Raw genomic sequence first — 27,964 nt, 5'->3', positions numbered from 1 at the left:
ACAGTTTAATAAATCATACCAAGGCCCCAACATTACCTTTGGAAGATGTACTTTTTATTGATTATACTGTAGATCTGGTAATTTTAGAAAAAGCATCTAACAGCTTACAATTCTAAACATGAGTTTGAAAAAAAAAGTTCTAAACTAAACCTGGAGCCAGTAGTCAGAGCTGTAGGTGTCTCTAACTATTCTTTCTCATTCACTGGAACTAAGACCCAGTTTAACAGCTAGTGATGCCCCTATCTACAACCAGCCCACACACAAAATGCTGGAGGAACACAGCAGGTCAAGCAGCATCTATGGAAATGAATAAACAGTTTCAGGACTGGAAAGGAAGGGGTCGGAAGCCAGAATAAGGTGGTGGGGGAAGGTTAGTATAAGCTGGAAGCTGATAGATGAGGGGGAAGGTGGGTGGGAGAGCAAGTGATAGGTGAGACTGGGTGGGTGGGAGATCACCACGCAGGGGGAAGGAAGGATCCACCAGTGATGTTTATTTAAGGATTGGCAGCAGAGTCCTTTCAGATAGCGTTAGCAGTTATCACAACGCTATTACAGCTCGGGCATCGGAGTTCAATTCTGTAAGGAGTCTACATCCCATGATCACGTGGGTTTCCTCTCACAGTCCAAAAGACTTACCAGGTTGGTTAATTGGTCTTTGTAATTGTCCTGTGCTTTGGCCAACGTAGATCAGTGGGTTGCTGGGCAATGTGGGTAAGAAGGGCCTGTTCCATACAGTTTCTCTAAATAAATAACATTTACTGAGTGTGAACAGCAGATCACTAAACAGCTGAAGGTGTTACTAAAGTATGCCATTACCAGAACCACTACACTATTTTCCAATGGATTGTTACAACAATTATCTAGCCTCTATGCTCCTGACTTTCCATAATCACTTGAAAGGATTGTGTGTTGGCTAGGTTTGGGAGAGATTGGACCGAACAGCAAGTCAGCTGTGATTTTTGTCTCCTGCCTCATTCGTCAACTCTTCCTGTGTTCTCCCAGTTGTGGAATCCAACCTGGTACTGCGTACAGTCCAGAACAAAGCCTCTGCCTTCCCCTGTTCACTGGGATCTATGTTCTCTGCGCTGGGGAGTGGCCCCTCTTCCATGTAGTCAGAGAGATCTTTCGTGACACTGATCCACTGGTTTTCCTGGCACACGGATATCACGCTGTTACTGAGCAGGAGAGAGAAAAAGTTTATTTAGTGATACAGTGTGCAGTAGGCCCTTCACACGCCACCCCAGCAATCCCACAACCCCAGTTAACCCAGCCAGTAAGCCGTGGGAGGAAACCAGAGCACCCACGGAAAACCCATCCATTCCACAGGGAGAACATACAGAGGAGCATTACAAAACAGTACCGGAACAGAACTCTGAAACACCCCTGCACTACCATTGTCAATATATCAAGATATCAATAAGACTGAAAGAGTATCAACAAACACTGCTTAATACAAACTTAACACCTTCTCAAAAGTCATAGCAGTTAGCACAATGCTTTAAATCAATTGGGATTTGATTCCCACCGTGCTCTGGAAGAAGTCAGCTTCCCCCACGATTGTGTGGATTTCCACCGGCTGCTCCTGTTTCCTCCCACATTCCAAAGATGTCTGGGTTAGGGCTAGTAATTTCTGGGCATGCTGTGTTCATACCCGTAGCCTGGCAGGCTGTCCCCCACACCTCCTTGGACTGTGCTGGTCATTGACACAAGTAACATGCATTTCACTGACATATATGTGACAAAGCTACTCTTTAAATACACATCTTCAAGGAGCGGTGTCTCAGAAAGGCAGTGTCCATTACTAAAGTCCTCCAGCGCCCAGGGCATGCCCTTTTCTCACTGTTACCATCAGGTAGGAGGTACAGAAGCCTGAAGGCACACACTCAGCGATTCCAAAACAGCTTCTTCCCCTCTGCATTCTAATTTCTAAATGGACATTGAAAGCGTGGACTCCACTTCTTTTAAATATACTGTATCTGTTTTTTTGCACTTTTTAAAATCTAGTCAACATACACATATTGTAATTGATTTAATTATTTATTATTTTTCTTCTTTCTGTATTATCTATTGCATTGAACTGCTGCTGCTAAGTTAACAAATTTCAGTACACATACCGGTGATAATAAATCTGACATCTCTGTGGCCCAACTCTTGCATCCCTCTGTATGAGGAGTAGACCCACTGTTCCTTGGGCCACCTCAGTTGGTGTGGATGATCAGAGGGGTTGATCACACTGACGTACAATCCTAGGCGATTTCAATGCCTCTGAGCAAAGGTCATCTGTCAAGTTCAACTTAACGTACCTTCAAGCAGCTCAGGGAGAGAAGTTCAATGCCACTGCACAACGACATTACTCATTACTGTACTTGTAAATAAGTAACCCTTATACAGCTTTGGCTCAACGTGTCCATGTACTGCCTGGGCAAGCCTGTCCCATCTGCTTGTGTTTGCCCCATAGCCCTCTAAACATCTTCCATCCATGTACTCATCCAAATGTTACTGATGTGCCCACCTGATTCCAAATATGCCCCACCCTTTGTGTGAAGAAGCTGCTCCTGATGTCCCTTTTAAATAACACCCCTCCCTGCGGAGAAAAAAAAAGAGTATGTGTTTTTACCCTCATGATCTAAGAGTCCACATCCATAGATCAATCAGAGTTACTCTGCAAGTTGATAGGGTGGTTAAAGTGGCATACATTAGTCGGGGAAATGAGTTCACGGACTGCGAGGTAATGTTGCAGCTCTATAAAACCCTGGTTAGACCACACTTGTAAGAGTGTGTTAATTTCTGGTCCCTCAAGCTGAAGAATGTGGAAGCTTTTTAGAGGGGTGCAGAGGAGATTAATGCCTGGATTAGAGAGCATATTTGAGGGCTGATTGAGCTGGGGCTTTCCTCGCTGGAGCAAAGGAAGATGAGAGGTGACTTGATAGAGGTGTACAAGAGGCAAAGGTCAAGTAGACAGCTAGAGACTCTCCCCCCCCCCCCCCCCAGGGTGGAATTGTCTAATACAAAAGGGCAGAGTTTTAAGATGTTTGGAGAACACGTTTTTGAAATCACACACAGAACAATGGCTGTGTGGCACACCCTGGCAGGGGTGGTGGTAGAGACAAATACATTAGGGTCATTTAAGAGACTCCTAGATAGGTACATGGATGATAGTAAAATAGAGGGCTATGAGGAAGGGTTAGATTGATCTCCAAGTAGGTCAAGATATCAGCACAACAAAAGGACCTGTTCTTTCTGTTCTATGTTCTTGTGCACCTCAATCGTGCCCTCACTGCTGGGTGCAGGTTCTCCTTACCGTTCTGGTGCACAATGCAGTCCCCCGGCACAGGGACATCGGTCCAGAGCCCCGTCCGGTTCCATTTCCCAAGTGACGAGGTCCAACAAATGGTGGGCAGGGTTGTGACACACCTGATCCTTCTCAGCCAAGGGGGTGCACACAGGAAACAAGAGATCTGCGCAAAGCCAAGACAAATCTGGTGAGACCTGTACATCGGGCACATCAGAAGACCAGCACTCTAACAAGGCAACCCAAATTAATACCACATTGTTATTGAATATCAACAATATTTATGATCAGTCTGATTTATTGCTCCTTCGGGTATGTCCATAAGCCATCCCATCGGAGCAGAATTAGGCCGTTTAGCCCATTGAGTCTGCTCCACCATTTACACATCACCAATGATCTCACCTGGACTGTACACACTGGCTTTGCGGCAAAAAAAACTTAAGAACACAAGAAATAGGAGCAGGAGTAGGAGTCGGCCATCTGGCCCGCTGACCCTTCACCATTCAATAAGATCATGGCTGATCTGACCATGGACTCATCTCCACCTACCTGCCTCTTCCCCATAACCCTTAATTCCCCTACTATGCAAAAATCTTTCCAACCTTGTCAAAATATAATGGCCCTGTGATTAAGCTAGGGTTAAATAGGTGGGTTGCTGGGTGATATGGTTCGTTGGGCCAGAAGAGCCTATTCTGCATTGTATTTCTAAATAAATATTTACAATGGAGACAAACAATTTGTGGGAAACTGATTCTCTGGTACCAGAGGTCCTGCATTTACGGTGCGGGGAGGTCCAAAGACATACAGGGTAAGATTTTCTCTACAGACTGGCTGCCGAGGTTTGTGGGGGAAGCAGGTGCGAAGGAAGGTTCTTAGACACATGACAGGTCAGCAATGATAAACCAGATTCTGGGAACACATGGAATGGAGGCAGGTACAGGGAGGAGAGATTTGGTTGAATTCTGCACCAAAGGGCCTGTTCCAGGTTCCATCTGAAGAAAGTGGAATTTCGCAGTTTTAATTCCCGTTTCGAAATGTCGGTCCAAGGCCACCTCTCCACTATGAGGCCAGAGGAGCAACAGCTGACATTCCACCTGGGTAGCCCCCAACCTGACTATTGATATAGTCATTGAAAAGTACAGTATAGGCCCTTTGGCCCATCTAGTCCATACCAAAACACTTAGGCTGTCTAATCCCATCGACCACAGCCCTCTCCACCCCTACCAACCATGTGCTTCTCTTAAATGTTGAAATAGAGCTTGTAAGAGTTGGTAGCTCATTCCACACTCACGACACTCTGAAATTACCCCTTATGTTCCCCTTAAACTACTTACCTTTCACCCTTAGACCAAGGATTTCTCCAACTTCCAGTAAAATTTCCCCCTCCTTTTTCCATTTCCTACTCTGACCTCTTCCCCTCATCTGCCTATCACCTTTCTCCTGTGGTCTACTCTCCCTCCTATCAGATTCCTTCCTCTCCAGTCCTTTACCAACTATCCCATCCCAACTTCTGACTTCATCCCCCACACCCCCTTCCCCTACATGGCTTCACTTACCACCACCCTGCTTGTTCTCCCCCTCCCCTCACCTTATTCTAGAATCTTCCCCCTTCCTTTTCAGTGCTGAGGAAGGGTCTCAGCCCCAAATGTCGACTGTTTATTCATTTCCACAGATGCTGCCTGACCTGCTGAGTTCCTGCAAGGGGTCATCTCAGCAGATGGAAAATCTCGTGTTTGCTGAGACAAGTTTGAAATCCTACTCGTCTCGTCTTCTGAAAAATGTACAGCTCCACAAACCTGCCGGATTTAAATAGTTTACTTAAACAATTTATGGAAAATCATTTGTGACTTTGGGGAATTAATTTTCAGGGCTGGAGTAACTATACTACCCATGTCAGTAAGCCTCATAGATCTGTTCAAAGTACATGTCACCATATACAATCCGAGATTCATTTTCCTGCAGGCAAACTCAATAAATCCATAAAACCTTAATAGAATCAATGAAAGACTGCATCAACTGGGCATAAACCAGTTTGCAAATGACAATGAACTGTGCAAGTACAAAAATGATTTAAAAAAATGGAGAACATGAGATGAAAAATCATTAAATGTGAGCCCATTGTCTCTGTTTATATTCTTATTGAGATACAGCACAGAATAGGTCCTTCTGTCTCTGAGCTGTGCTGCTCAGCAATTATCCAAACTAACACTAGCCTAATCATGGGACAATCTACAATGACCAATTAACCCACCAGCCAGTATGCCTTCGTACTGTGGGAGGAAGCTACCACCAAGAGAAAACCCACGTGTGTCACAGGGGGAACATGTAGAGAGCTGTGGGAATTGAACCCCGATTGCTGGTGCTGTAAAGTGTTGTGCCATCATCAAACAATCAGGTATTTTATCAACACACATCACACAGTAACATTTCAGCAGAGCTGGCGAGGGGAGAGCAGGAACTGAGGCTTCAGAATCCCCCATCAACCGATACGCCTTTGAAAGCTTTCTGGATGCATCACAGCTGGGTAGGGCAATTGTTCTGCCAGTGACCGCAAGAAACCGTAGAGTTGTGGACACAGCTCAGCACATCACGGAAATCAGCCTCCCCTCCATGAAGTCCATCTACACTTCTCACTGTGCCTTGGTAAAGCAGCCAGGATAATCAAAGACCCCACCCACCCCAAACTTTCTCTCTTCTCTCCTCTCCCATTCAGCAGAAGACACCAAACCCAAAGCACGTCCCACCAGGCTCATTGAAAAGATGGACTTGTGACTTGAGTCTGTCTTGTTGTGACCTTGCACCTCATTGTTTACCCGAGTGCACTCTCAGAAACCATGATACTTTACTCTGCATTCTGTTAGCGTTTTCCCTTGTGCTACCTCAATACACTGTGTAATGGTCTGATCTGTATGGACAGTATGCGAGACAAACTTTTCACTGTATCTCAGTACATGACGATTCCAATGTCAGATCTGAACTATCTAATTCCCCAAGCTGGGTAGCAGAGGATGGGAGACTTTCTGTACTGGGTAATAACTTTGGCACAAGCAGAGCACAATGATCCCTGCCTCTTCCTACTGCCAGTTACTTGTACAGCAAGGGTTAACAGCAGAACTCACCAGTGTGGAAGGCACAGCAGAGGTGTGGATGACAGTCTGACTGATGTTGACAGATGGAGCCCTGCTCTCCTCTTACTGCACCTGCCTGGCATTGCCCCCAGATACACAGGCGGTCCTCGTCACACTCCACATCTCGAGAACAATTCTAGGAACGGACATTCAGCACCAAACGTTAACCAACAAACAAATCCATTATCCATATGAATAGCATGATTAATTAAAACTGCAACAGCTGTTGGGCTGAGGGACATTGGCAAGGCTGCATTAAGAGGTCACTCTCCCGAGACATTCTCTCTTCTCTTTCCCATCAGCACAGCACAGAAACCAACCTCACCTCAATGGACTGTCTACACTTCACTGCCTCGGTAAAGCAGCCAGTGTAATCAAAGACCACCCCCCCACCCCGAGCATTCACCTGCACCCCCCCCCCCCAATGGGCGGAAGATACAAAAGTCTGAAAGCAGATCCCACCATGCTCAAGGACTGCTCCTACCCCAATCAGACTATTAAATTGTTCCCTTCTACGAAAAGATGGACTCTTCACATTGTTGCAACCTTCCATCTTATTGTCTACTGGCACTGCACTTGCTTGATAACACTATTCTGCATTCTGTAACTGTTTTAGGTTGCTCTATCTCAATACACTGTGTAATGATCTGATTTGTATGAACAGTGTGCAAGACAAACTTTTCCACTGGACCTCAACATGGAACATCACAACACAATTCAGGTCTTCCGGTCCACAATGTTGTGCTAATCTTTTAACCTACTCTAAGATCAGTCTAACCCTTCCCTCCCACATAACCTCCAAGAATAAACCAAATCCAATTCTAATTCCAAGGGAAGACCTGTAAATTGAGGAAAGAAAGTGATACAGGATATTCTAATAATTCAACAATAAAAGATATTTTACTGAATTTGTTCTTGGGACATGACCACAAAACATTCAGTAGGAACTGAATTAGGCCATTCAGCCCATCAAGTCTGCTCTGCCATTCCATCATGGCTGATTCATTGTCCCTCTCCGCCCCATTCTCCTGCCTTCTCCCATAACCTTTGACATCCTGACTAACTAAGAATCTATCAACCTTCGCTTCAAGAATACCTAATGACTTGGGTTCCATAGCTGTCTGTGGCAATAAATTCCACAAATTCACCACCCTCTGGCTAAAGAAATTCCTCCTCATCTCTGTTCTAAAGGGACATCCTTCTGAGGCTTGCCCTCTGGTCCTAGACTCCATTACTGTGGTGCTAGCAAGTTTGTGAACCCTGTAGAATTTTCTCTAGTTCTGCAAAATGTGATCAGATCTTCACACAAGTCCTAAAACTAGATAAAGAGAACTCAATGAAATAAACACAAAAAACATTATACTTAAAAACACAAAATGCTGGCAGAATCCGATATCCGGTGCTCCCGATGTGGCCATTTATACATTGGGGAGACCTGCCAAAGACTGGGAGACCGTTTCGCCGAACACCAGCACTCAGTCCTCCAGCAGTGGTGGGATCTCCCTGTGGCCACACACTTCAATTCCACAGACCACTCGCACTCCGATATGTCTGTCCATGGTCTCCTCTACCGTCAAGATGAGGCCACACGCAGGTCGATGGAGCAATACCTTATCTCCTGCCTAAGTAGCCTCCTACCTGCCGGCATGAACATTCAACTCACAGACCTCTGTTGATACCCCTGCCCCCCCTTACCTCCATCCCTATCTATAATTTTAGTCTGGTTCTCTTTCTCTTTTTCCCCCCTCACTATAATCTCCCCCCAGCCCTACCTTTCTTTCTCTTTTATTTCCCATAATTCTCCACCTTCCCCCTAGCCCATTTCCCTCCAGCCTATCACTTCCCAGCTCTCTACTTCATCCCCACCCCCCCCCCACTTCTTATCCCCCCTCGACCATCCCATGTTACTTCACTCCTGATGAAGGGTTTCGGCCCAAAACGTCGTCACTACCTCCTCCCATAGATGCTGTCTGGCCTGCTGAGTTCTGCCAGCATTTTGTGTTTTTATTTATTTCCTGCATCTGCAGATTCACTCGTGTTGCCAAAACATTATACTTGTTCATTTATTGAGAAAAATTATCTAATATTACATGTATTTGTTGGAAAAAGTATGTGAACCTCTGGGGTAATGCCTTCTACAAAAGCTATTTGGAGTTGGGTGTTTCAGTCAATATGAGATTGGGGGTGTGGGTTGTAGAGGTGCCCTACCCTATAAAAAAAGACACACAAAGTCAGGTTATTGACAGAGCCTGCTCTTCTCAAGAAAGATCTGTTTTTTGTGCACCATGCCTCGATCAAAACAACTTTCAGATGACCTTAGAAGAAGAAATGTAGAGATACGTGAAGCTGGAAAAGGCTACAAAAGCATTTCTGAAGACCTGAGAGCTGATCAGTTCACAGTAAGAGAAATTGTCTACAAATGGAGGATATTCAGTCCTGTTGCTACTCTCCCTAGGAGTGGGCATCCTACAAATATCACACCAGGAGCACTAAGTGTGATGCTGAAGGAGGTGGGAAAAAAACCCAAAAGTAACAGCACAAGACCTGCAGAAATCTCTAGAACTTGCCGAAGTCTCCTTTCGTGTGTCCACTGTAGGAAAAACACTGAACAAGAATACTGTTCATGGAAGGACACCACAGAGGGAAATCACTGTTCTCAAAAAAAAAACAAAATTAAAAAAACACACACACGCACACATCACATTGCTGCACATCTGAAGTTTGCAAAAATCATCTGACCCGATGTTCCAAAACACTTCTGTGACAATGTTCTGAGGACAGATGAGACAAAAGTTGAACTTTTTTGGCAGAAATACACACCACTATATCTGGGGGGGAAAAAGGGCATTGCATACAAACACCAAAATCTTATCCCAACTGTGAAGCACAGTGGAAGGAGCATCATGGTTTGGGGCTGTTTTGCTGCCTCAGGGCCTGGGCAGCTCGCAATCGTTGAGGGAACAATGAATTCAAAATCACAGCAAGACTTTTTACAGGAGAATGTCAGGGTAGCAATCCATCACCTGAAGCTTAATAGAAGTTGAATAATGCAACAAGACAATGATCTGAAACACAAGAGTAAATCAACAACAGGATGGTTTAAAAAGAAAATTCATATTTTGGAATGGCCGAGTCAAAGCCCTGACCTGAATCCTACAGAAATGTTGTGGAAGGACCTGAAGCAAACAGTTCATGCAAGGAAACTCACCAACATTCCAGAGTTGAAGCAGTTTTGTAAGGAGGAATGGCCTAAAATTCCTCCAAGCCGATATGCAGGACTGATCAACAGTTACAGGAAATGTTTGGTTGAAGTTATTGCTGTACAAGGGGGTCACACCAGTTACTGAAAGCAAAGGTTAACATACTTCAACCAATATATACAGATAATATTCTCAATAAATAAATAAACAAATATAATGTGTTTGTGGTATTTATTTAATTGGATTCTCCTTATCTAGCTTTAGGATTAAGTGAAGATCTGATCACATTTTAAGTCATATTTAGGCAGAAATAGTGAAAATTCTACACGGTTCACAAAGTTTCTAGCACCACTGTATAGGAAACATCCTCTATATGTCCATTCTATCTAGGCCTTTCAATATTTGATTTCAAATAGGATTCAATGAGATACTCCCCGATTCTTCTAATCTCCAGTGAGTACAGGCCCAGAGCATCAAACTCTCTTCATACATTAACCCCTTCATTCCCAGGAACATTCTTGTAAACCTTCTCTGGACTCCCTCCAATGTCAGCACATCCTTTCTCAGAACTAAGAGGCCCAAATCTGCTCACAATACTCCAAGAGCGATTTGACCAAAGTCTTATAAAGTCTCAGCATCTCATCCTTGCTTTTATATTCTAATCTGCTCAAAATGAATGCTAATATTGCATTTGCCTTCCTCACCACAGACTCAACCTGCAAGATAGCCTTTAGGGAATCTTGCACAAAGACTCCCGAGTCACTTTGCACCTCAGAATTTTATCCATTTAGAAAATAGTCCACACCTTTACTTCTTCTACCAAAGCGCATGCCCACATACTTCCCTGCACTGCTTTCCACCTGCCATTTCTTTGCCCATTCTCCTAATCCATGTAATCAGGTAAACAGGATCAATGTACGTACACATCACAGTCAGACGAGACAAGATGGGCCAAAGGGCTTGTTTCTGTGCTGTACAGATTTAATGAAAAATAACCCAGGACTACACCGAGCATCCAAGCTCGTCCACTCACCCTTCGCTCTGAACACACTACCTCATTTTCCCTCCTGATCAACTTTCCCCTGAATGTTGTTTGACTCAGCCCCTCCCTGGGTTGATTGCTGCCCACGTCCCTGAGAATCAACCAATCCCAGGAACCGGCCGAACTTGCCTCGTGCTCTGCTCTCCGCCGAAGGCATTTGGGCTCCAACGGGTCTGTTTGGCAGAACTGGTGCTTCCCACAGTCCTCATCTACAATACACTCCTGCAAGACACAGACAGATCTGTCAATAGCAGCACTAACAGCTAAAGAATACTACCGTAGTGTAGCGGTTAGTACAACACTATTACAGGTTGGGGCTTGAGTTCAATTCCAATGCCATCTATCCTCTGGGTGCTCTGGTTTCCTCCCACAGGTCAAAGACGTACTGTTAGCAGGTTAACTGGTCATTGTAACTGTCCTGTGATTAGGCTAGGGTTAAACCAGGGGTACTGCGTGGCACAGCTCGTTGGGTCAGAAACGGAAGGGCCTGTTCCTGCTGTATCTCTAAATAGAAAAGGATACTAACAGTTCCAGCATGTCTGTACCACCCAGGAGCTGAGGGTAATTTGAGGAAAAGAGGAAAACAGCTCTGCAGTAGGATACACCATTCCTGGGGGACAAGTTTATCATTTGCAGGGCTTTCAATGTTGAAAATCATTGAGAATGTGCTAGTCAAGTTGAAATTTATTGTCGTCCAACTTCATGTGAGTGTGTGTACACCCGCAAAACATATACTACACGCAGCACATAAAACAAATTATTACCATTGAAAATGCGTGTAGTGCACAACACAGGTGAACAGTAACCAGCTCACTGTCCTAGTGACGTGACCTCGGTGTTGGCAGGGTATTCATTGGTCTCCCAGCCTGAGGGAAGAAGCTGTTACCCAGTCTGGCAGTCCGAGTCCTGATGTTCCTGTACCTCCTTCCTGACGGTAGTGGGTCAGAGACTGTGGGATGGGTGGTCAGGATCCTCAATGGTTTGGGCCCTTCGTCTACAATGCTCCCAGGAAATAGAGGAGTGAGACCCTGGTGATCCTCTCAAAATGTATTTATTTTTAAAAAGGGTGTTGAGGTCCGATGCCTTGCAGCTTCCGTACTACACAATGATGCGGCCAGACTAGACACCCTTTCCTGTAGAAAGTTGTTAGAAGGGGGGCAGGGCTTTGCACACCTCAATTCCCTCAGAAAGTGTAGACACTGCTGTGCCCTCTTGACTAGTGAGGTGGTGTTGTGGTCTGGGATTAAATCACGGGTTGCTGGCTGTACAGCTCGTTGGGCTGGAAGGGTCTGTTCTGCACTCCTCCAAATAAACAAACCACATACACCAGGGCAGATTTCAAAGGCTGTTTGAACGAGGTGGTTTGAAGAAGCATTGTAAAGGTGTGAGGAGGGTTTGGGGATGAGCAGAGGGCAGAAATCCTGAATCGGTTTTCGTTTGGAGTAGGGAGTCGGAGAATCAGAACGGGAGTGCGGCGGGAGCCATCTTGAATTTTTCTTATTCTCATTGGAGTTGAGAGGTGGGACTGCGCAGGCGTGTGACATCGGGCAGTGAAGCGGGGAATATTTAAAAAGGACACAGCCTTATAGAACGGGCAGCGGAGTGCACCGGGAGCAGAGTGTAGGCTGAAGGGCTTTGGCTCAACGGGCTTAGGCGGAAGCGGGCAAAGCAAGGTAGGTTTAGGTTTCAGTTTTTCCTGTTATTTGAGGAAAGGGGGAAGTATGAGTGTGAGGGCAGCTTGTTGTTCTCGGTGTCGGATGTGGGAGGTCCTGGAGTCTCCTAGCCTCCCGGACGTCCACATCTGCGCCAGGTGCGTCGAGCTGCAGCTCGATGACCTTCGTCTGGTCAGGGAGAGTGAGGAGGTGATAGAGAGGAGTTACAGGCAGGTGGTCACTCCGGGACCATGGAGGCAAACAAATGGGTCACGGTTAGGAGGGGGAAGGGGAAGAGTCAGGTACTAGAGAGTACCCCAGTGTCTGTCCCCTTTAACAATAAGTACTCCCATTTGAGTGCTGTTGGGGGGGTACAGCCTACCTGGGGGAAGCAACAGTGGCCGTGCCTCTGGCACAGAGTCCAGCCCTGTAGCTCAGAACGGTAGCGAAAGGAAGAGGAGGGCAGTAGTAATAGGGGACTCAATAGTCAGGGGGTCAGATAGGCGATTCTGTGGACGCAATCAGGAGACCCGGATGGTAGTTTGCCTCCCTGGTGCCAGGGTCTGGGATGTTCCTGATCATGTCCAAGATATCCTGAAGTGGGAGGGTGAGGAGCCAGAGGTCGTGGTACACATAGGTACCAATGACATAGGTAGGAAAAGGGAAGAGGTCCTGAAAGGAGAATGTAGGGAGTTAGGAAGGGAGTTGAGAAGAAGGACCGCAAAGGTAGTAATCTCGGGATTACTGCCTGTGCCACGCGACAGTGAGAGTAGGAATGGAATGAGGTGGAGGATAAATGCGTGGCTGAGGGATTGGAGCAGGGGGAAGGGATACAAGTTTCCGGATCATCGGGTCCTCTTTTGGGGCAGGTGTGACCTGTACAAAAAGGACGGGTTGCACTTGAATCCCAGGGGGACCAATATCCTGGCAGGAGATTTGTGAAGGCTACTGGGGAGACTTTAAACGAGAATGGTTGGGGGGTGGGAATCAAATTGAAGAAACTAAGTGAGAGGAGGTTAGTTCACAAATAGAGAAAGCTAGTAGACAGTGTGTGAGGGAGGATAGGCAGGTGATAGAGAAGGGGAGCGTTCAGACCGAAGATGTAGGGGAGAAGGAAGAAAAAGATAATAAAGTTGATCACAACGTTAGGGATAAACAGAGAGGAAGAGGTGGAGAATTTCTTAAATGCATCTATTTTAATGCTATGAGCATTGTAAGAAAGGTGGATGAGTTCAGAGCATGGATTGATACCTGGAAATATGATGTTGTAGCTATTAGTGAAACATGGTTGCAGGAGGGGTGTGATTGGCAACTAAGTATTCCTGGATTTCGTTGCTTCAGGTGTGATAGAATCGGAGGGACAAGAGGAGGAGGTGTTGCATTGCTTGTCCGAGAAAATATTACAGCAGTGCTTTGGCAGGATAGATTAGGGGGCTCATCTAGGGAGACTATTTGGGTGGAATTGAGGAATAGGAAAGGTGTAGTAAAACTTATAGGGGTGTATTATAGACCACCTAATGGGGAGTGAGAATTGGAGAAGCAAGTTTGTAAGGAGATAGCAGATATTTGTAGTAAGCACAAGGTTATGATTGTGGGAGATTTTAATTTTCCACACATAGACTGGGAAGCCCATTCTGTAAAAGGGCTGGATGGTTTGGAGTTTGTAAAATGTGTGCAGGATAGTTTTTTGCAGCAATACATAGAGGTACCAACTAGAGAAGGGGCAGTGTTGGATCTCCTGTTAGGGAATGAGATAGGTCAGGTGACGGAGGTATGTGTTGGGGAGCACTTCGGGTCCAGTGATCACAATGCCATTAGTTTCAATATAATTATGGAGAAGGATAGGACTGGACCCAGGGTTGAGATTTTTGATTGGAGAAAGGCTAACTTTGAGGAGATGAGAAAGGATTTAGAAGGAGTGGGTTGGGACAATTTGATTTAAGGGAAGGATGTAATAGAGAAATGGAGGTCATTTAAAGGTGAAATTTTGAGGGTACAGAATCTTTATGCTCCTGTTAGGTTGAAAGGAAAGGTTAAAAGTTTGAGAGAGCTATGGTTTTCAAGGGATATTGGAAACTTGGTTCAGAAAAAGAGGGAGATCTACAATAAATATAGGCAGCATGGAGTAAATGAGGTGCTCAAGGAATATAAAGAATGTAAAAAGAATCTTAAGAAAGAAATTAGAAAAGCTAAATGAAGATATAAGGTTGCTTTGGCAAGTAAGGAGAAAATAAATCCGAAGGGTTTCTACTGTTATATTAATAGCAAAAGGATAGTGAGGGATAAAATTGGCCCCTTAGAGAATCAGAGTGGACAGCTATGTGTGGAGCCAAAAGAGATGGGGGAGATTTTGAACAATTTCTTTTCTTCGGTATTCACTAAGGAGAAGGATATTGAATTGTGTAAGGTAAGGGAAACAAGTAGGGAAGTTATGGAAACTATGACGATTAAAGAGGAGGAAGTACTGGAGCTTTTAAAGAATATAAAAGTGGATAAATCTCCGGGTCCTGACAGGATATTCCCTAGGACCTTGAGGGAAGTTGGTGTAGAAATAGCAGGGGCTCTGACAGAAATATTTCAAATGTCATTAGAAACGGGGATGGTGTCAGAGGATTGGCGTATTGCTCATGTGGTTCCATTGTTTAAAAAGGGTTATGACAATAGACAATAGGTGCAGAAGTAGACCATTTGGCCCTTCGAGCCTGCACCACCATTTTGAGATCATGGCTGATCAACTACTATCAATACCCGGTTCCTGCCTTGTCCCCATATCCCTTGATTCCCTTATCCATAAGATACCTATCTAGATCCTTCTTGAAAGCATCCAGAGAATTGGCCTCCACTACCTTCCGAGGCAGTGCATTCCAGACCCCCACAACTCTCTGGGAGAAGTAGTTTTTCCTTAACTCTGTCCTAAATGACCTACCCCTTATTCTCAAACCATGCCCTCTGGTACTGGACTCTCCCAGCATCTGGAACATATTTCCTGACTCTATCTTGTCCAATCCCTTAATAATCTTGTATGTTTCAATCAGATCCCCTCTCAATCTCCTTAATTCCAGCGTGTACAAGCCCAGTCTCTCTAACCCCTCTGCGTAAGACAGTCCAGACATCCCAGGAATTAACCTCGTGAATCTACGCTGCACTTCCTCTACAGCCAGGATGTCCTTCCTTAACCCTGGAGACCAAAACTGTACACAATACTCCAGGTGTGGTCTCACCAGGGCTCTGTACAAATGCAAGATGATTTCCTTGCTCTTGTACTCAATTCCCTTTGTAATAAAGGCCAACATTCCATTAGCCTTCTTCACTGCCTGCTGCACTTGCTCATTCACCTTCAGTGACTGATGAACAAGGACTCCTAGATCTCTTTGTATTTCTCCATTACCTAACTCTACACCGTTCAGATAATAATCTGCCTTCCTGTTCTTACTCCCAAAGTGGATAACCTCACACTTATTCACATTAAACGTCATCTGCTAAATATCCGCCCACTCACCCAGCCTATCCAAGTCACCCTGAATTCTCCTAACATCCTCATCACATGTCACACTGCCACCCAGCTTAGTATCATCAGCAAATTTGCTGATGTTATTTTCAATGCCTTCATCTAAATCATTGATGTAAATTGTAAACAGCTGTGGTCCCAATACCGAGCCCTGTGGCACCCCACTAGTCACCACCTGCCATTCCGAGAAACACCCATTCACCGCTACTCTTTGCTTTCTATCTGCCAACCGGTTTTCTATCCATGTCAATGTCTTCCCCCCGATACCCTGAGCTTTGATTTTACCCACCAATCTCCTATGTGGGACCTTATCAAATGCCTTCTGAAAATCGAGGTACACTACATCCACTGAATCTCCCCCGTCTAACTTCCTGGTTACATCCTCGAAAAACTCTAACAGATTAGTCAAGCATGATTTACCCTTGGTAAATCCATGCTGGCTCAGCCCAATCTTATCACTGCTATCTAGATATGCCACTATTTCATCCTTAATAATGGACTCTAGCATCTTCCCCACCACCGATGTCAGGCTGACAGGTCGATAGTTCTCTGTTTTCTCCCTCCCTCCTTTCTTAAAAAGTGGGATAACATTAGCCATTCTCCAATCCTCAGGAACTGATCCTGAATCTAAGGAACATTGGAAAATGATTACCAATGCATCCGCAATTTCCAGGGCCACCTCCTTTAGGATGCAGACCATCTGGACCTGGGGATTTGTCAGCCTTCAGTCCCATCAGTCTTCTCATCACCGTTTCCTTCCTAATGTCAATCTGTTTCATTTCCTCTGTTACCCTATGTCCTTGGCCCATCCATACATCTGGGAGATTGCTTGTGTCTTCCTTAGTGAAAACAGATCTAAAGTACTCATTAAATTCTTCTGCCATTTCTCTGTTTCCCATAACAATTTCACCCAATTCATTCTTCAAGGGCCCAACATTGTTCTTAACTATCTTCTTTCTCTTCACATACCTAAAAAAGCTTTTGCTATCTTCCTTTATATTCCTGGCTAGCTTGCGTTCGTACCTCATTTTTTCTCCCTGTATTGTCTTTTTAGTTAAGTTCTGTTGTTCCTTAAAAACTTCCCAATCATCTGTCCTCCCACTCACCTTAGCTCTGTCATACTTCCTTTTTTTTTAATGCTATGCAATCTCTGACTTCCTTTGTCAACCACCGTGGCCCCTTTCCCCCCTTTGAATCCTTCCTTCTTCGGGGGATGAACTGATTTTGCACCTTGTGCATTATTCCCAAGAATACCTGCCATTGCTGTTCCACTGTCTTTTCTGCTAGGCTATCCTTCCAGTCAACTTTGGCCAGCTCCTCCCTCATGGCTCCATAGTTTCCCCTGTTCAACTGCAACACTGACACCTCCGAGCTGCCCTTATCCTTCTCAAATTGCAGATAAAAACTTATGATATTATGATCACTACCTCCTAATGGCTCCTTTACTGCAAGATCGCTTATCAAATCCTGTTAATTACATAACACTAAATCCAGAATAGTCTTGTTCCTGGTCGGCTCTCGTACAAGCTGTTCCAAGAATGCATCCCGTAGGCACTCTACAAACTCCCTATCCTGTGGTCCAGCACCAACCTGATTCTCCCAGTTCACCTGGATGTTGAAATCCCCCATAACTACTGCGACATTACCTTTGCCACATGCCAATGTTAACTCCCTATTCAACTTGCACCCAATATCCATGCTACTGTTTGGTGGCCTGTAGACAACACCCGTTTGGGTTCTAAGAGTAAACCTAGCAATTATAGGCCTGTCAGTTTGACGTCAGTGGTGGGTAAATTAATGGAAAGTATTCTTAGAGATGGTATATATAATTATCTGGATAGACAGGGTCTGATTAGGAACAGTCAGCATGGATTTGTGCGTGGAAGGTCATGTTTGACAAATCTTATTGAATTTTTTGAAGAGGTTGACAAGGGTAAAGCAGTGGATGTTGTCTATATGGACTTCAGTAAGGCCTTTGACAAGGTTCCACACGGAAGGTTAGTGAGGAAGGTTCAATCGTTTGGTATTAATATTGAAGTAGTAAAATGGATTCAACAGTGGCTAAATGGGAGATGCCAGAGAGTAATGGTGGATAACTGTTTGTCAGGTTGGAGGCCGGTGACTAGTGGTGTGCCTCAGGGATCTGTATTGGGTCCAATGTTGTTTGTCATATACATTAATGATCTGGATGATGGGGGGTAAATTGGATTAGTAAGTATGCAGATGATACTAAGGTAGGAGGCGATGTGGATAATGAAGTAGGTTTTCAAAGTTTGCAGGGAGATTTAGGCTAGTTAGAAGAGTGGGCTGAAAGATGGCAGATGGGGTTTAATGCTGATAAGTGTGAGGTGCTACATTTTGGTAGGAATAATCCAAATAGGACATACATGGTAAATGGTAGGGCATTGAAGAACGCAGTAGAACAGAGTGATCTAGGAATAATGGTACATAGTTCCCTGAAGGTGGAATTGCATGTGGATAGGGTGGTGAAGAAAGCTTTTGGTATGCTGGCCTTTATAAATCAGAGCATTGAGTATAGGAGTTGGGATGTAATGTTAAAATTGTACAAGGCATTGTTGAGGGCAAAATTGGAATATTGTGAACAGTTCTGGTCACCAAATTATAGGAAAGATGTCAACAAAATAGAGAGTACAGAGGAGATTTACTAGAATGTTACCTGGGTTTCAGCACCTAAGTTACAGGGAAAGGTTGAACAAGTTAGGTCTTTATTCTTTGGAGCGTAGAAGATTGAGAGGGGACTTGATAGAGGTATTTAAAATAATGAGGGGGATAGATCGAGTTGACGTGGATAGGCTTTTTCCATTGAGAGTAGGGGAGATTCAAACAAGAGGACATGATTTGAGAGTTAGGGGGCAAAAGTTTAAGGGTAACATGAGGGGGAATTTCTTTACTCAGAGTGGTAGCTGTGTGGAATGAGCTTCCAGTAGAAGTGGTAGAGGCAGGTTCGGTATTGTCATTTAAAGTAAAATTGGATAGGTATATGGATAGGAAAGGAATGGAGGGTTATGGGCTGAGTGCAGGCTAGTGGGACTAGATGAATGTAAGCATCAGCACAGACTAGAAGGGCCGAGATGGCCTGTTTCCGTGCTGTAATTGTTATATGGTTATATAGCCCATGGCCAATCCCAATCATTCCCATGGAGCTAGACACAGAAATCCTGGAAACATGGGACACGAATTGGGAATGAGAGGGGTCAGAGAGGGATGTGGGTATCACTGGGTGGAGAGCTCTCGTGGGCTCGGTTCACAGCAAGGTAAATGGTGATGGTGTGGGTGTGGCCAGAGGCTAGTCACTGGGACGTGAAGCCCACTGCCAGAAGGGAGGTGGTTACAAGCTCTGTGGGGAGAAGGGCCCTGCGCAGATGGGGCTCGTCCACCTTGGCTGGCAGCTCATCGAAGGAAAAGTGATCTCAAACCTCTGCTGCCTGGCAGTTATACCCACTCATGGGGAAGGCTTCAGGAGTAAACTCTGAGAAGAATCCGGAACTGGAGTCCCGGAGGTATTCTCTGTATCAGTCTCTGCCATTCCTTTGGTTTTCTCAGCTGCATGGAGAGGGGGAGTCGGCTGCACGAGCGACAGCCTGCTCTCCATATCGCACAGCCCCAGCTCGCATATCATGTAGACAGCTGGAGGCAACATCGACCCTGACCAATGGAAGGCCACTGATGGGAGGAAGGAGGAGGGGAGGGGAAGAGTCAAGACAGAAGGGGCTAATGGGGGGAGGGCTTCATCTTCATTTTCCATAGGTGCTGCTGTATCCCGTCATGCGGCAGCCGAAAGGACATTCTACGTTCGATGGGCTGAATGATCTGCAGTGTCCTCACCACCCTCCGCTCTAACGAGAGCCACGTGCATGGTGGAGGAGAGGCGAGTTCACTACCCTAGAACAGTCGAGGGGGCGGGGGGCTGTGGGTCAGCCGTACCTTCCTGGCTCCCTGCCACGTGCCGACGTCCGGCTCTCCAGTCCCGAGGGGGGAGGCAGATTCTTCGTGCTGGTCCTTAGAGATGGGGAGTGGCTCGGTGTCCCAGTTCATCCACCCTGGCACCAGGTCCATCTGCAGTACCAGACACGAGTCCTGTTAGCAGGGCGGGGCAGCAAGACCACCCATCGCAACTCATCACCACCACCCTACCACAGAGCCAGGATATATCCCGTCAATCTCTCATATTGTAGCCCTTCTCCCTGGAGCATATCCGAGACAAACACCTCAATTCATAAACCAGCTTAGGCCATAAGACACAGAGGCCACTCAATCCATCAAGTCTCCTCCACCATTCCATCATGATAATCTAGTATCTCTCTCAACCCTATTCTCCTGCCTCTCCCCGTAACCTTTGATTCCTTGACTAATCAAGAACCTGCCCACTGCCACTTTAAAGATACCCAGTGACTTGGCCTCCACAGTCATCTGTGACAACAAATTGTAGATTCACCACCCTCCGTCAAAAGAAATTCCTCCTCATCTCTGTTCTAAATGGATGTCCCCCTTTTCTGAGACTGTGTCCTCAGGTCCTATACTTACTCACTATAGAGAACATCCTCTCCACACCCACTACAGAAGACTTTTAATATTACATTTCAGTGAGATCCGCCCCTCATTCTTCTAAGGTGCAGGCCCAGAGCTATCAAACACTGACATGTTAACCCTTTCATTCCCGGAATTATTTTTGTGAACCTCCTATGGACCCATTCCAATGCCAGCACATCGAAACAAGCACAAACCACAGAGAAACAGACCCCCAATCTCACCTATCGTAGAACTGGGGTCTGATTTGTTGTTTTTCTTGTAATTTAACTTTCTTTATGCTTGCTCATATCTTTGTACAATCACCTGCTTGTCTGTAAATGATCAAAGGATTTTCAGAAATTTCAGAATCAGATTGATTATCACTAACGTACAGAATGATGGAACTCTCCAGCACAGAAGAGAGTGAAGTTCCCCTTAAGCAGTTCACCCATGACCTCTGGTTGTAATCCTACCCAACCTCAGCGGAAAAAGCCTGCTTGCATTTACCCTATCCATACCCCTCATAGTACTGGCACGTGGCCTAGTGGGCAAGACATCAGACTAGTAACCTGAAGGTCACTGGTTCGAGCCTCAGCTGAGGCAGCGTGTTTGTGTCCTTGAGCAAGGCACTTAACAACACATTGCTCTGCGACGACACCGGTGCCAAGCTGCTTGGGTCCTAGTGCCCTTCCCTTGGACAACATCGGTGGCGTGGAGAGGGGAAGGCCTGCAGCTTGGGCAACTGCCGGTCTCCCATACAGGCCCTGGAAACTCCAGGCGCAGATCCATGGTCTCTCGAGACCGACGGATACCACCACCCCTCATAATTTTGTATACCTCTGTCAAATCTCCTCTCATTCTCCTATGCTCTAGGGAATAAAATCCTAACCTATTCAACCTTTCCCTATAACTCAGGCCCGAAAATCCCCATCAACGTACTAGTAGTCTACACTCTTTTAATCTTATTGACACCTTTCCTGTCAGTAGGTGGACAAAACTGGACTCCACATTAAGCCTTACCGACCTCTTATACAACTTCAGTATAACATCCCATCTCCTGTACTCAATACTTTGATCTAAGAAGGCCAAAGTGCCAAAAGCTCTCTGTACAACCCTGTCTACCCATGATGCCACTTTCACAAAATTATGGCCTTGTGGTCCAAGATCCCCCCGCTCTACTAGTATCATCAGTGACCCACGTCATGACCTGATAAAAATCCTTCAGCACTTGGACATTGACAGGAAAGATATCAGAATCATCAGAAATTTGTATTGAGATTGGGAACAAAGAGCAGGAATGAGAGTGATTTTGTTCCAATTAAGAGGGGAGTCAGGCAGGGTTGCGTTCTCTTGTCTGACTTATTCAACCTTTATAGAGAGAAGATTTTAAGAGAAATCAGCAGTATTCCAGGCATGATAATTAGTAGATACAATTTAAACAACCTACGATGTGCAGATGACAGTGCTGATAACTACTTCTAAAGAGAAGCTCCAAGAAATACTTGATAAGGTCAGAAAAAGTGCGAAGAGAGGGTTGGCCGCAAGAAAACCGAATGTGTGGTTGTCACCAAGAAAGTACAGAAATACAAGCAAAGTCACTTTTAATTGTCATTTCGACCATACCGTAAATACGAACTGAAAGTGGGCAACGAAACAATCAAACAATTTCAATTACTTGGAGCATGATAACATCTGACAGTAGGGCTGACGTTGAAATTAGGAGGAGGATGGAGATTGCTAAATGCCTGCTCAAGCGTTTGAGCAAGATACTAAAGAATAATAATTTCTATGGGTAGGAAACTCAAGTGTTGCAACACAGCGTTCATTCCATACTAACATATGGAGTGAATATTGGACAACATCAAAGCAAAATAACGCTGCAGAAATGTGGCTTTTGAGAATAAATGATGAAAATATCATGGAAAGACAGAACAAATGAAGTATTGTGAAAAGCCAGAATAAGAAGAGAGCTGATATCATCAATCAGGAAAGAGCAGCTGGAATTTCTGGGACAGATACCAAGGAAAGAGAAGCTTGAACGTCTTGCAATGATGGGGAAAAAATGATGGAAGAAAAAAAAATAATAGTCAATAGCGAATGGCATTCATGAGGTACTTCAAGGGATGCACAGGCAAAAGTTCTGAAAAAGTTATTAGAACTTCTCAGATGAAAGACCATGATCATATGACAGGACACAGAACGATGTGAAATTTCACAAACAAAATATCTGCAGATGCTGGAAATTCAGAGCAACACAAACAATGCTGGAGGAACTCAGCTCAGGCAGCATCTATGGAAAAGAGTAAACAGTCAACATTTCAGGTTCTCGGCCCAAAACGTCAACTGTTTACACTTTTCCATAGACAGTGCCTGGCCTGCTGAGCGCCTCCAGTATCGTGTACTGGTATGAAATTTGTTGTTCTTTGCAGCAGTACAGTGCAAATCATAAAATATTAAAATCACAAATATATATTAAAAAGTTAAATGAAATAACAAGAGCAAAAAGAGAACAAAAATACCGACTGTTGGGCTCAGTGTCTGTTCAGAAACCCGATGGCAGGGTGGGGGGGAAGAAGCTGTTGCTGAAACTGTGTACCCGTGATATCGGTGGCTGTGTTTATTTTGCTGCTTCTTTCTCTGTGAGACTGTCCACCATAAATCAATCAGCCTCACAGGCTGTTCTCATCAATACTGGACAGTATTGGATGTCCAGTTTGTGCTGTTTTACAGTGGAAAGACCACCACAAGGGCGATTACTTTCAGTGGAATGAGTTGGGGGACTGTTATTTCTTTGATTGAACGTCTATCATGATTTACACCTCATTCACAACTTCTGAAGACCCTTTTGGAACAATGGTAGCTGCAATACTGTGTTCAGTCTGGTCTCATTATAGGAAGGATGTGGCAGCTCCAGAGGGTGCAGAGGAGATTTACCAGTCCCCTGCCGGGACTCGAGAGCGTGTCTTATGAGGAAAGGTTGAGTACGCCACAGAGTAGTCACTGCTTCACAGAGAGCACTATAGCACAGAAACAGGCCCTTTGGCCCATCTAGTCCATATCAAACTGTTATTTTGCTGAGATCCGTTGATCTGCATCCAGACTACAGACCTCCAAATCTCTCTCATCCATGTACCTATCCTAATTTCTCATAAATATTAAATCGAACCTGCATCCACCACTTGTGTTGGCAGCACATTTCACACACTCACCACCCTCTGAGTGAAGAAGTTCACCCTCATTCTCCTTAAACATTTCACATTTTACCCTTAACCCATGACCTCTAGTTGTAGTCAAACCCAACCCCAGTAGAAAACAGCCTGCTTGCATATACCCTAGCTATATCCCCGAGTTTTGTACACCTCTATTGTGTTCAGGAAACTCTTCTGAGTTCCATAAGGCATCGGAGTAGAATTAGGAAAGACATCACTAAGATTGAAGTTACCAGGACTTGGTGGGCTGAGAAGCCTACTCCTGTGGAACTCGAGCGAGTGACGTTGGACAGGCTGGGACTTCATACCTTGGAACACAGAGAGGGAGACCACCACCATGGACAGTGCCAAGCCCAGCTGCAAATGGAGGTGGTTTGGGCATGGGGATAGCAACCCCATCCCATAAAACCCAGGGCTACAGAAATGTCAATAGAAGCTCCAAAGACCTCATTCCTGGGAGAGGAAGGATCTTTACCACCAGGACATCTGAAGTTTGTGGTGAAAGAGAAGCCACAGGACCGATTGACCTTCAGCCCAGAGCAAAGAACTCTGAGCAAACTATGCCCCAGTCGGGGTAAATACAGGAGAGTATTGACAGAGAATACTGGCTCTTGGGAAGGGCCATAGAACCCATCAGGAGAAGTGGGAGGCACAAGGTTAAAGACAGAAGAATAAGGGGAGGGCCACAGGTACCTCAGCAATCACTGGAACATCATCCATCCACTTACTTCCCACAGATACTGCCTGACCCACTGAGTTCTTCCAGTGTGTTGTGTAATGCTTCAGCTTCCAGTATCTGCAGTCGAGTGTCTCCTGGAGAGCTAATGATTTAGTTCTCAACCCCCTCCCTTTTACTCTCTTTCCATTCCCTATTCTGGCCTCATACCACCTATCACCTCACTTCCCCCAGTGCCCCTCCACCTTCCCTTTCTCCCCTCAGATTCCAACTTCTCTAGCCCTATCAGCTCCCAGCTTCTCACATCATTCTCCCTCTACCAGCTCTCCACTTGAATCCCGCTTGGATTCCTCCCTCTCCCACTTTCTAATTCTGGCACCTTTCCTCTTCCTTTCCACCCTGAAAGCAGCTCTTGGCCTAAAATGTTGACAGGTTATTCATTTCCATAGATGCTGTCTGAGCTGCTGAGTTCCTCCCTATCAAATCTCAAGTTGAACTCAGTTATATTGTGACCACTGCCTCCTAAGAGCTCCTTTACCTTAAGCTCCCCAAATGCCTCCTGTTCATTACATAACACCCAATCCAGTACATCTGATCCCCTAGTTGGCTCAAGATCAAGCTGCTCGAAAAAGCTATCTCATAGGCATTCAACAAACTCACTCGAGATCCATTTCCAACCTGATGTTCCCAATCAACCTGCATGTTAAAATCTCCCATGACTATCATAACATTGACTTTTTGACTCGCCTTTTCTGTTTCCCATTGTGATCTGTAGTCCACATCCCAGCCACTGTTGAGAGGCCTGTATATAACAGCCATCAATGTCCTTATATCCTCACAATTTCTTAACTCAACTCACAAGGATTAACATCTTCTGATCCTAGTCATATCTTTCTACTCATTTGATCCCATTCTTTACCAGTAGAGCCATGCCACTCCCTCTGCCTACCTTCCTCTCCCTCTGATACAATGCGTAACCTTGGACATTCAGTTCCCAACTACAACCATCCTCAGCCATGATTCAGTGAGGGCCACAACATCATACAGACAGACATACTTTATTCATCCCGAGGGAAACTGGGTTTCATTACAGTTGCACCAATCAAGAATAGTGTAGAAATATAGCAATATAAATATATACTTGACAAACTGTAAAAGAGCAACAAGGTCATCCACCTTATTTCTTATACTGTGCATTGAGATAAAACACTTTGAGTGCTGTGTTTGCTACCCTTTTTGATTCTGCGTCCCTAGTGCACTGATACTCTCCCTGCTGGCTACAACTCTGCCTGCCTTTCTGACAGTCTGACTGCACACTATCTTTGCTTTTTTACCATCTGTCCTGAGGAACTTCCCTGGTTCCCAACACTACCCCCCCCCCACCCCCCACCGCCAAATTAGTTTAAACCCTCCCCAACAAGTCTAATAAACCTCCCTGTGAGAATATCGGTCCTCCTCAGGTTCAGGTGCTACCCGTGCCTTTTGCACAGTTTATAGATCACACAGGATAGATCCCAATGATCCAAGAACCTGAAGCCCTGCCCCCCCGCACCAGGTTCTCAGCCATGTATTTATCTGCCAGATCATACTGTTTCTACCCTCACTGGCGAGTGACACAGATAACAATCCAGAAATTACTATCCTGGAGGTCCAGCTTCTCAGCTTTCTGCCTCGCTTTCTAAATTCTTTTTTCAGGACCTCTTTGCTTTTCCTTCCTGTCATTGATACTGATTATGTACCTCCTGCCTGGTGGTAGCTATGAGAACAAGACATGACCTGGGTGATGGGGATTCTTAATGAGGCATTGCTCCCTGATGTACGGATGCTACACACTGGAGACACACTGGAGACACACACTCAACAATGCAGGAGCAACTTCTTCCTTTCCACCATCAGATTTCTGAATAACAATGAACCCATGAATCCTACCTCACTATGTTTTCTTTTTAAATCACTCTCTTTCTGCTGTGCACTACTTACTTAAGACCACCAGATATAGAAGCAGAAGACCATTCAGCCCATCGAGTCTGCTCCACCATTCAATCATCCCCACTCCCCTGCCTTCTCCCCATACCCTTTGATGCCCTGGCTAATCAAGAACCTATCTATCTCTGCTTTAAATACACCCAATGACTTGGCCTCCACAGCCACTCTTGGCAACAAATTCCACAGATAATTCCACTTAATACATATTTCTGATTGCAAGTTATTTTTTATTCTGCAGAGCAACACAAGGAATAGGGGCAGAGTGGGCCATCTGGGTTATTGAACCTGCTCCACCACTCAGTAAGATCATGGCTGATCTGGCTGTGGACTCATCTCCACCCACCTGCCTTTTCCCCTACTACCCAATCTTGTCTTGAATATATGTACTGAGGTGGCCTCTACTACTTCCCTGGACAGAGAATTCCACAGATTCACCACCCTTTAGAAAAACAGTTTCTCCTCATCTTTGGCCTAAATCGACTCCCCCAAATCTTGAGGCTAAGTCCCCTAGTTCTAGTCTCACATATTTCACAGCATATGCCAGTTATAGTAAACCAGATTCTCAACAGGCCTTTCGGCCCATCTCATTCATGTCATCCGAGATGTGCCATTTAAACTCCTCCCATTTGCCTGTATTTGGCCCATATCTGTCTTAACATTTCTTCCTGTCCAAATGTCTTTTAAATGTTGTAATTGTACCAGCCTCTGGCACTGCGTTCCACAAACAGACCACCGTCTGCGTGAAGCTGCCCTCAGGTTCCTCCTAAATCTCTCTCCTCCCACCTTAAACCTAGTCCTCGATCCTCCACCCTAGGGGAAAAACGCCGGGTGTCAGTCCCGGTGTATCGCTCCAGGCGCAGTTCTAGTGCCCCCCCCAACCCCCCGGCACCCGCCGCATTGCTGCCCGGGGTGTCGCTCTGGACCGGTCTTGGTGTGTAAATCCCGGCGCTGCGCGGGTGCCTCTCCGCAGCCGGTGCACTGCTCCCGGCGCTATTCAGCAGTCGGCATATTACCCCCGCGGCTATTCAGCAGTCGGTAACCGGTATATTGCTCCCGGGACTAGTCAGCAGTCGGTAACCGGTATATTGCTCCCGGGACTAGTCAGCAGTCGGTAACCGGTATATTGCTCCCGGCACTAGTCAGCAGTCGGTAGCCGGTATATTGCTCCCGGGACTAGTCAGCAGTCGGTAACCGGTATATTGCTCCCGGGACTAGTCAGCAGTCGGTAACCGGTATATTGCTCCCGGGACTAGTCAGCAGTCGGTATATTGCCGTTCCGAAACCGGTGCACTGCTCCCGGGGCTGTTGCACAGACAGTAGCCGGAATATCGCTCCCAACTCCGAGCGGCCGCCGTTCCGAAACCTCTCACCTCCCGGACTGCTCCCTGCAGTTTGTGCCGCGTGTCCTCCATCAGTTCGCCCACCTCCTGCAGCATCTCCCGCAGGCCGGCTTCTGCCGGGGCCGGAGACCCGCGCCCGCGGGCACACTGACCCAGACACACCAGGAGCAAGAGACCGACCCGCAGCCGTGAGCCACCCATCGCAGCGCCGCTCTCCGCTCTCGGTCCGCTCCGGTCCCGCTCCGCTCCCGGGCCCCGCCTCCCCGCGTCCCTCCTCCAATCAGCTGCGCTGCCGCCACGTGCCCGCGCGTCTGCGGGAGAGCGCAGGAAACGTGCCCGCGCGTCTGTGGTGGTAAAGGTGCGGGAATGTCGGGAGTTTACAGAAACTTCAAATAGTATCC

At 45.9% G+C, this 27,964-nt stretch overlaps 1 protein-coding gene across 2 annotated transcripts; it reads right to left on the bottom strand.

The window, feature by feature from the left end:
* Window positions 1-32: 32 nt before the first annotated feature.
* On the bottom strand, window positions 33-27,827 carry dkk3b (dickkopf WNT signaling pathway inhibitor 3b). Of its 2 annotated transcripts, XM_073049943.1 has the most exons (6): window positions 27,594-27,827; window positions 19,768-19,899; window positions 10,792-10,884; window positions 6,412-6,556; window positions 3,302-3,458; window positions 33-1,175 (listed from the first exon to the last, which is right to left on the bottom strand). In XM_073049943.1, the coding sequence occupies exons 1-6, from the start codon at window positions 27,762-27,764 to the stop codon at window positions 947-949; spliced, it is 927 nt and encodes a 308-aa protein (XP_072906044.1). In that variant the 5' UTR covers window positions 27,765-27,827; the 3' UTR covers window positions 33-946. The 2 variants fall into 2 exon arrangements, with proteins under 2 accessions (XP_072906044.1, XP_072906045.1); XM_073049944.1 differs by lacking the exon at window positions 19,768-19,899.
* Window positions 27,828-27,964: the final 137 nt, after the last annotated feature.

This window comes from Hemitrygon akajei, chromosome 6 (assembly GCF_048418815.1).
Source record: "Hemitrygon akajei chromosome 6, sHemAka1.3, whole genome shotgun sequence".
NCBI lineage: Eukaryota > Metazoa > Chordata > Chondrichthyes > Myliobatiformes > Dasyatidae > Hemitrygon > Hemitrygon akajei.
This window is presented reverse-complemented; position numbering and strand designations above follow the sequence as displayed.

Coding starts and splice junctions, on each gene's coding strand:
- dkk3b (XM_073049943.1), bottom strand. CDS start 27,764: ATGGGTGGCTCACGGCTGCGGGTCGGTCTCTTGCTCCTGGTGTGTCTG. Junction 10,885..19,767: donor CGTGGCAGGGAGCCAGGAAG/GTACGGCTGACC, acceptor TGTGTCTTGCAG/GAGTGTATTGTAGATGAGGA. Junction 3,459..6,411: donor CTGCTGTGCCTTCCACACTG/GTGAGTTCTGCT, acceptor GGCTTTGCGCAG/ATCTCTTGTTTCCTGTGTGC.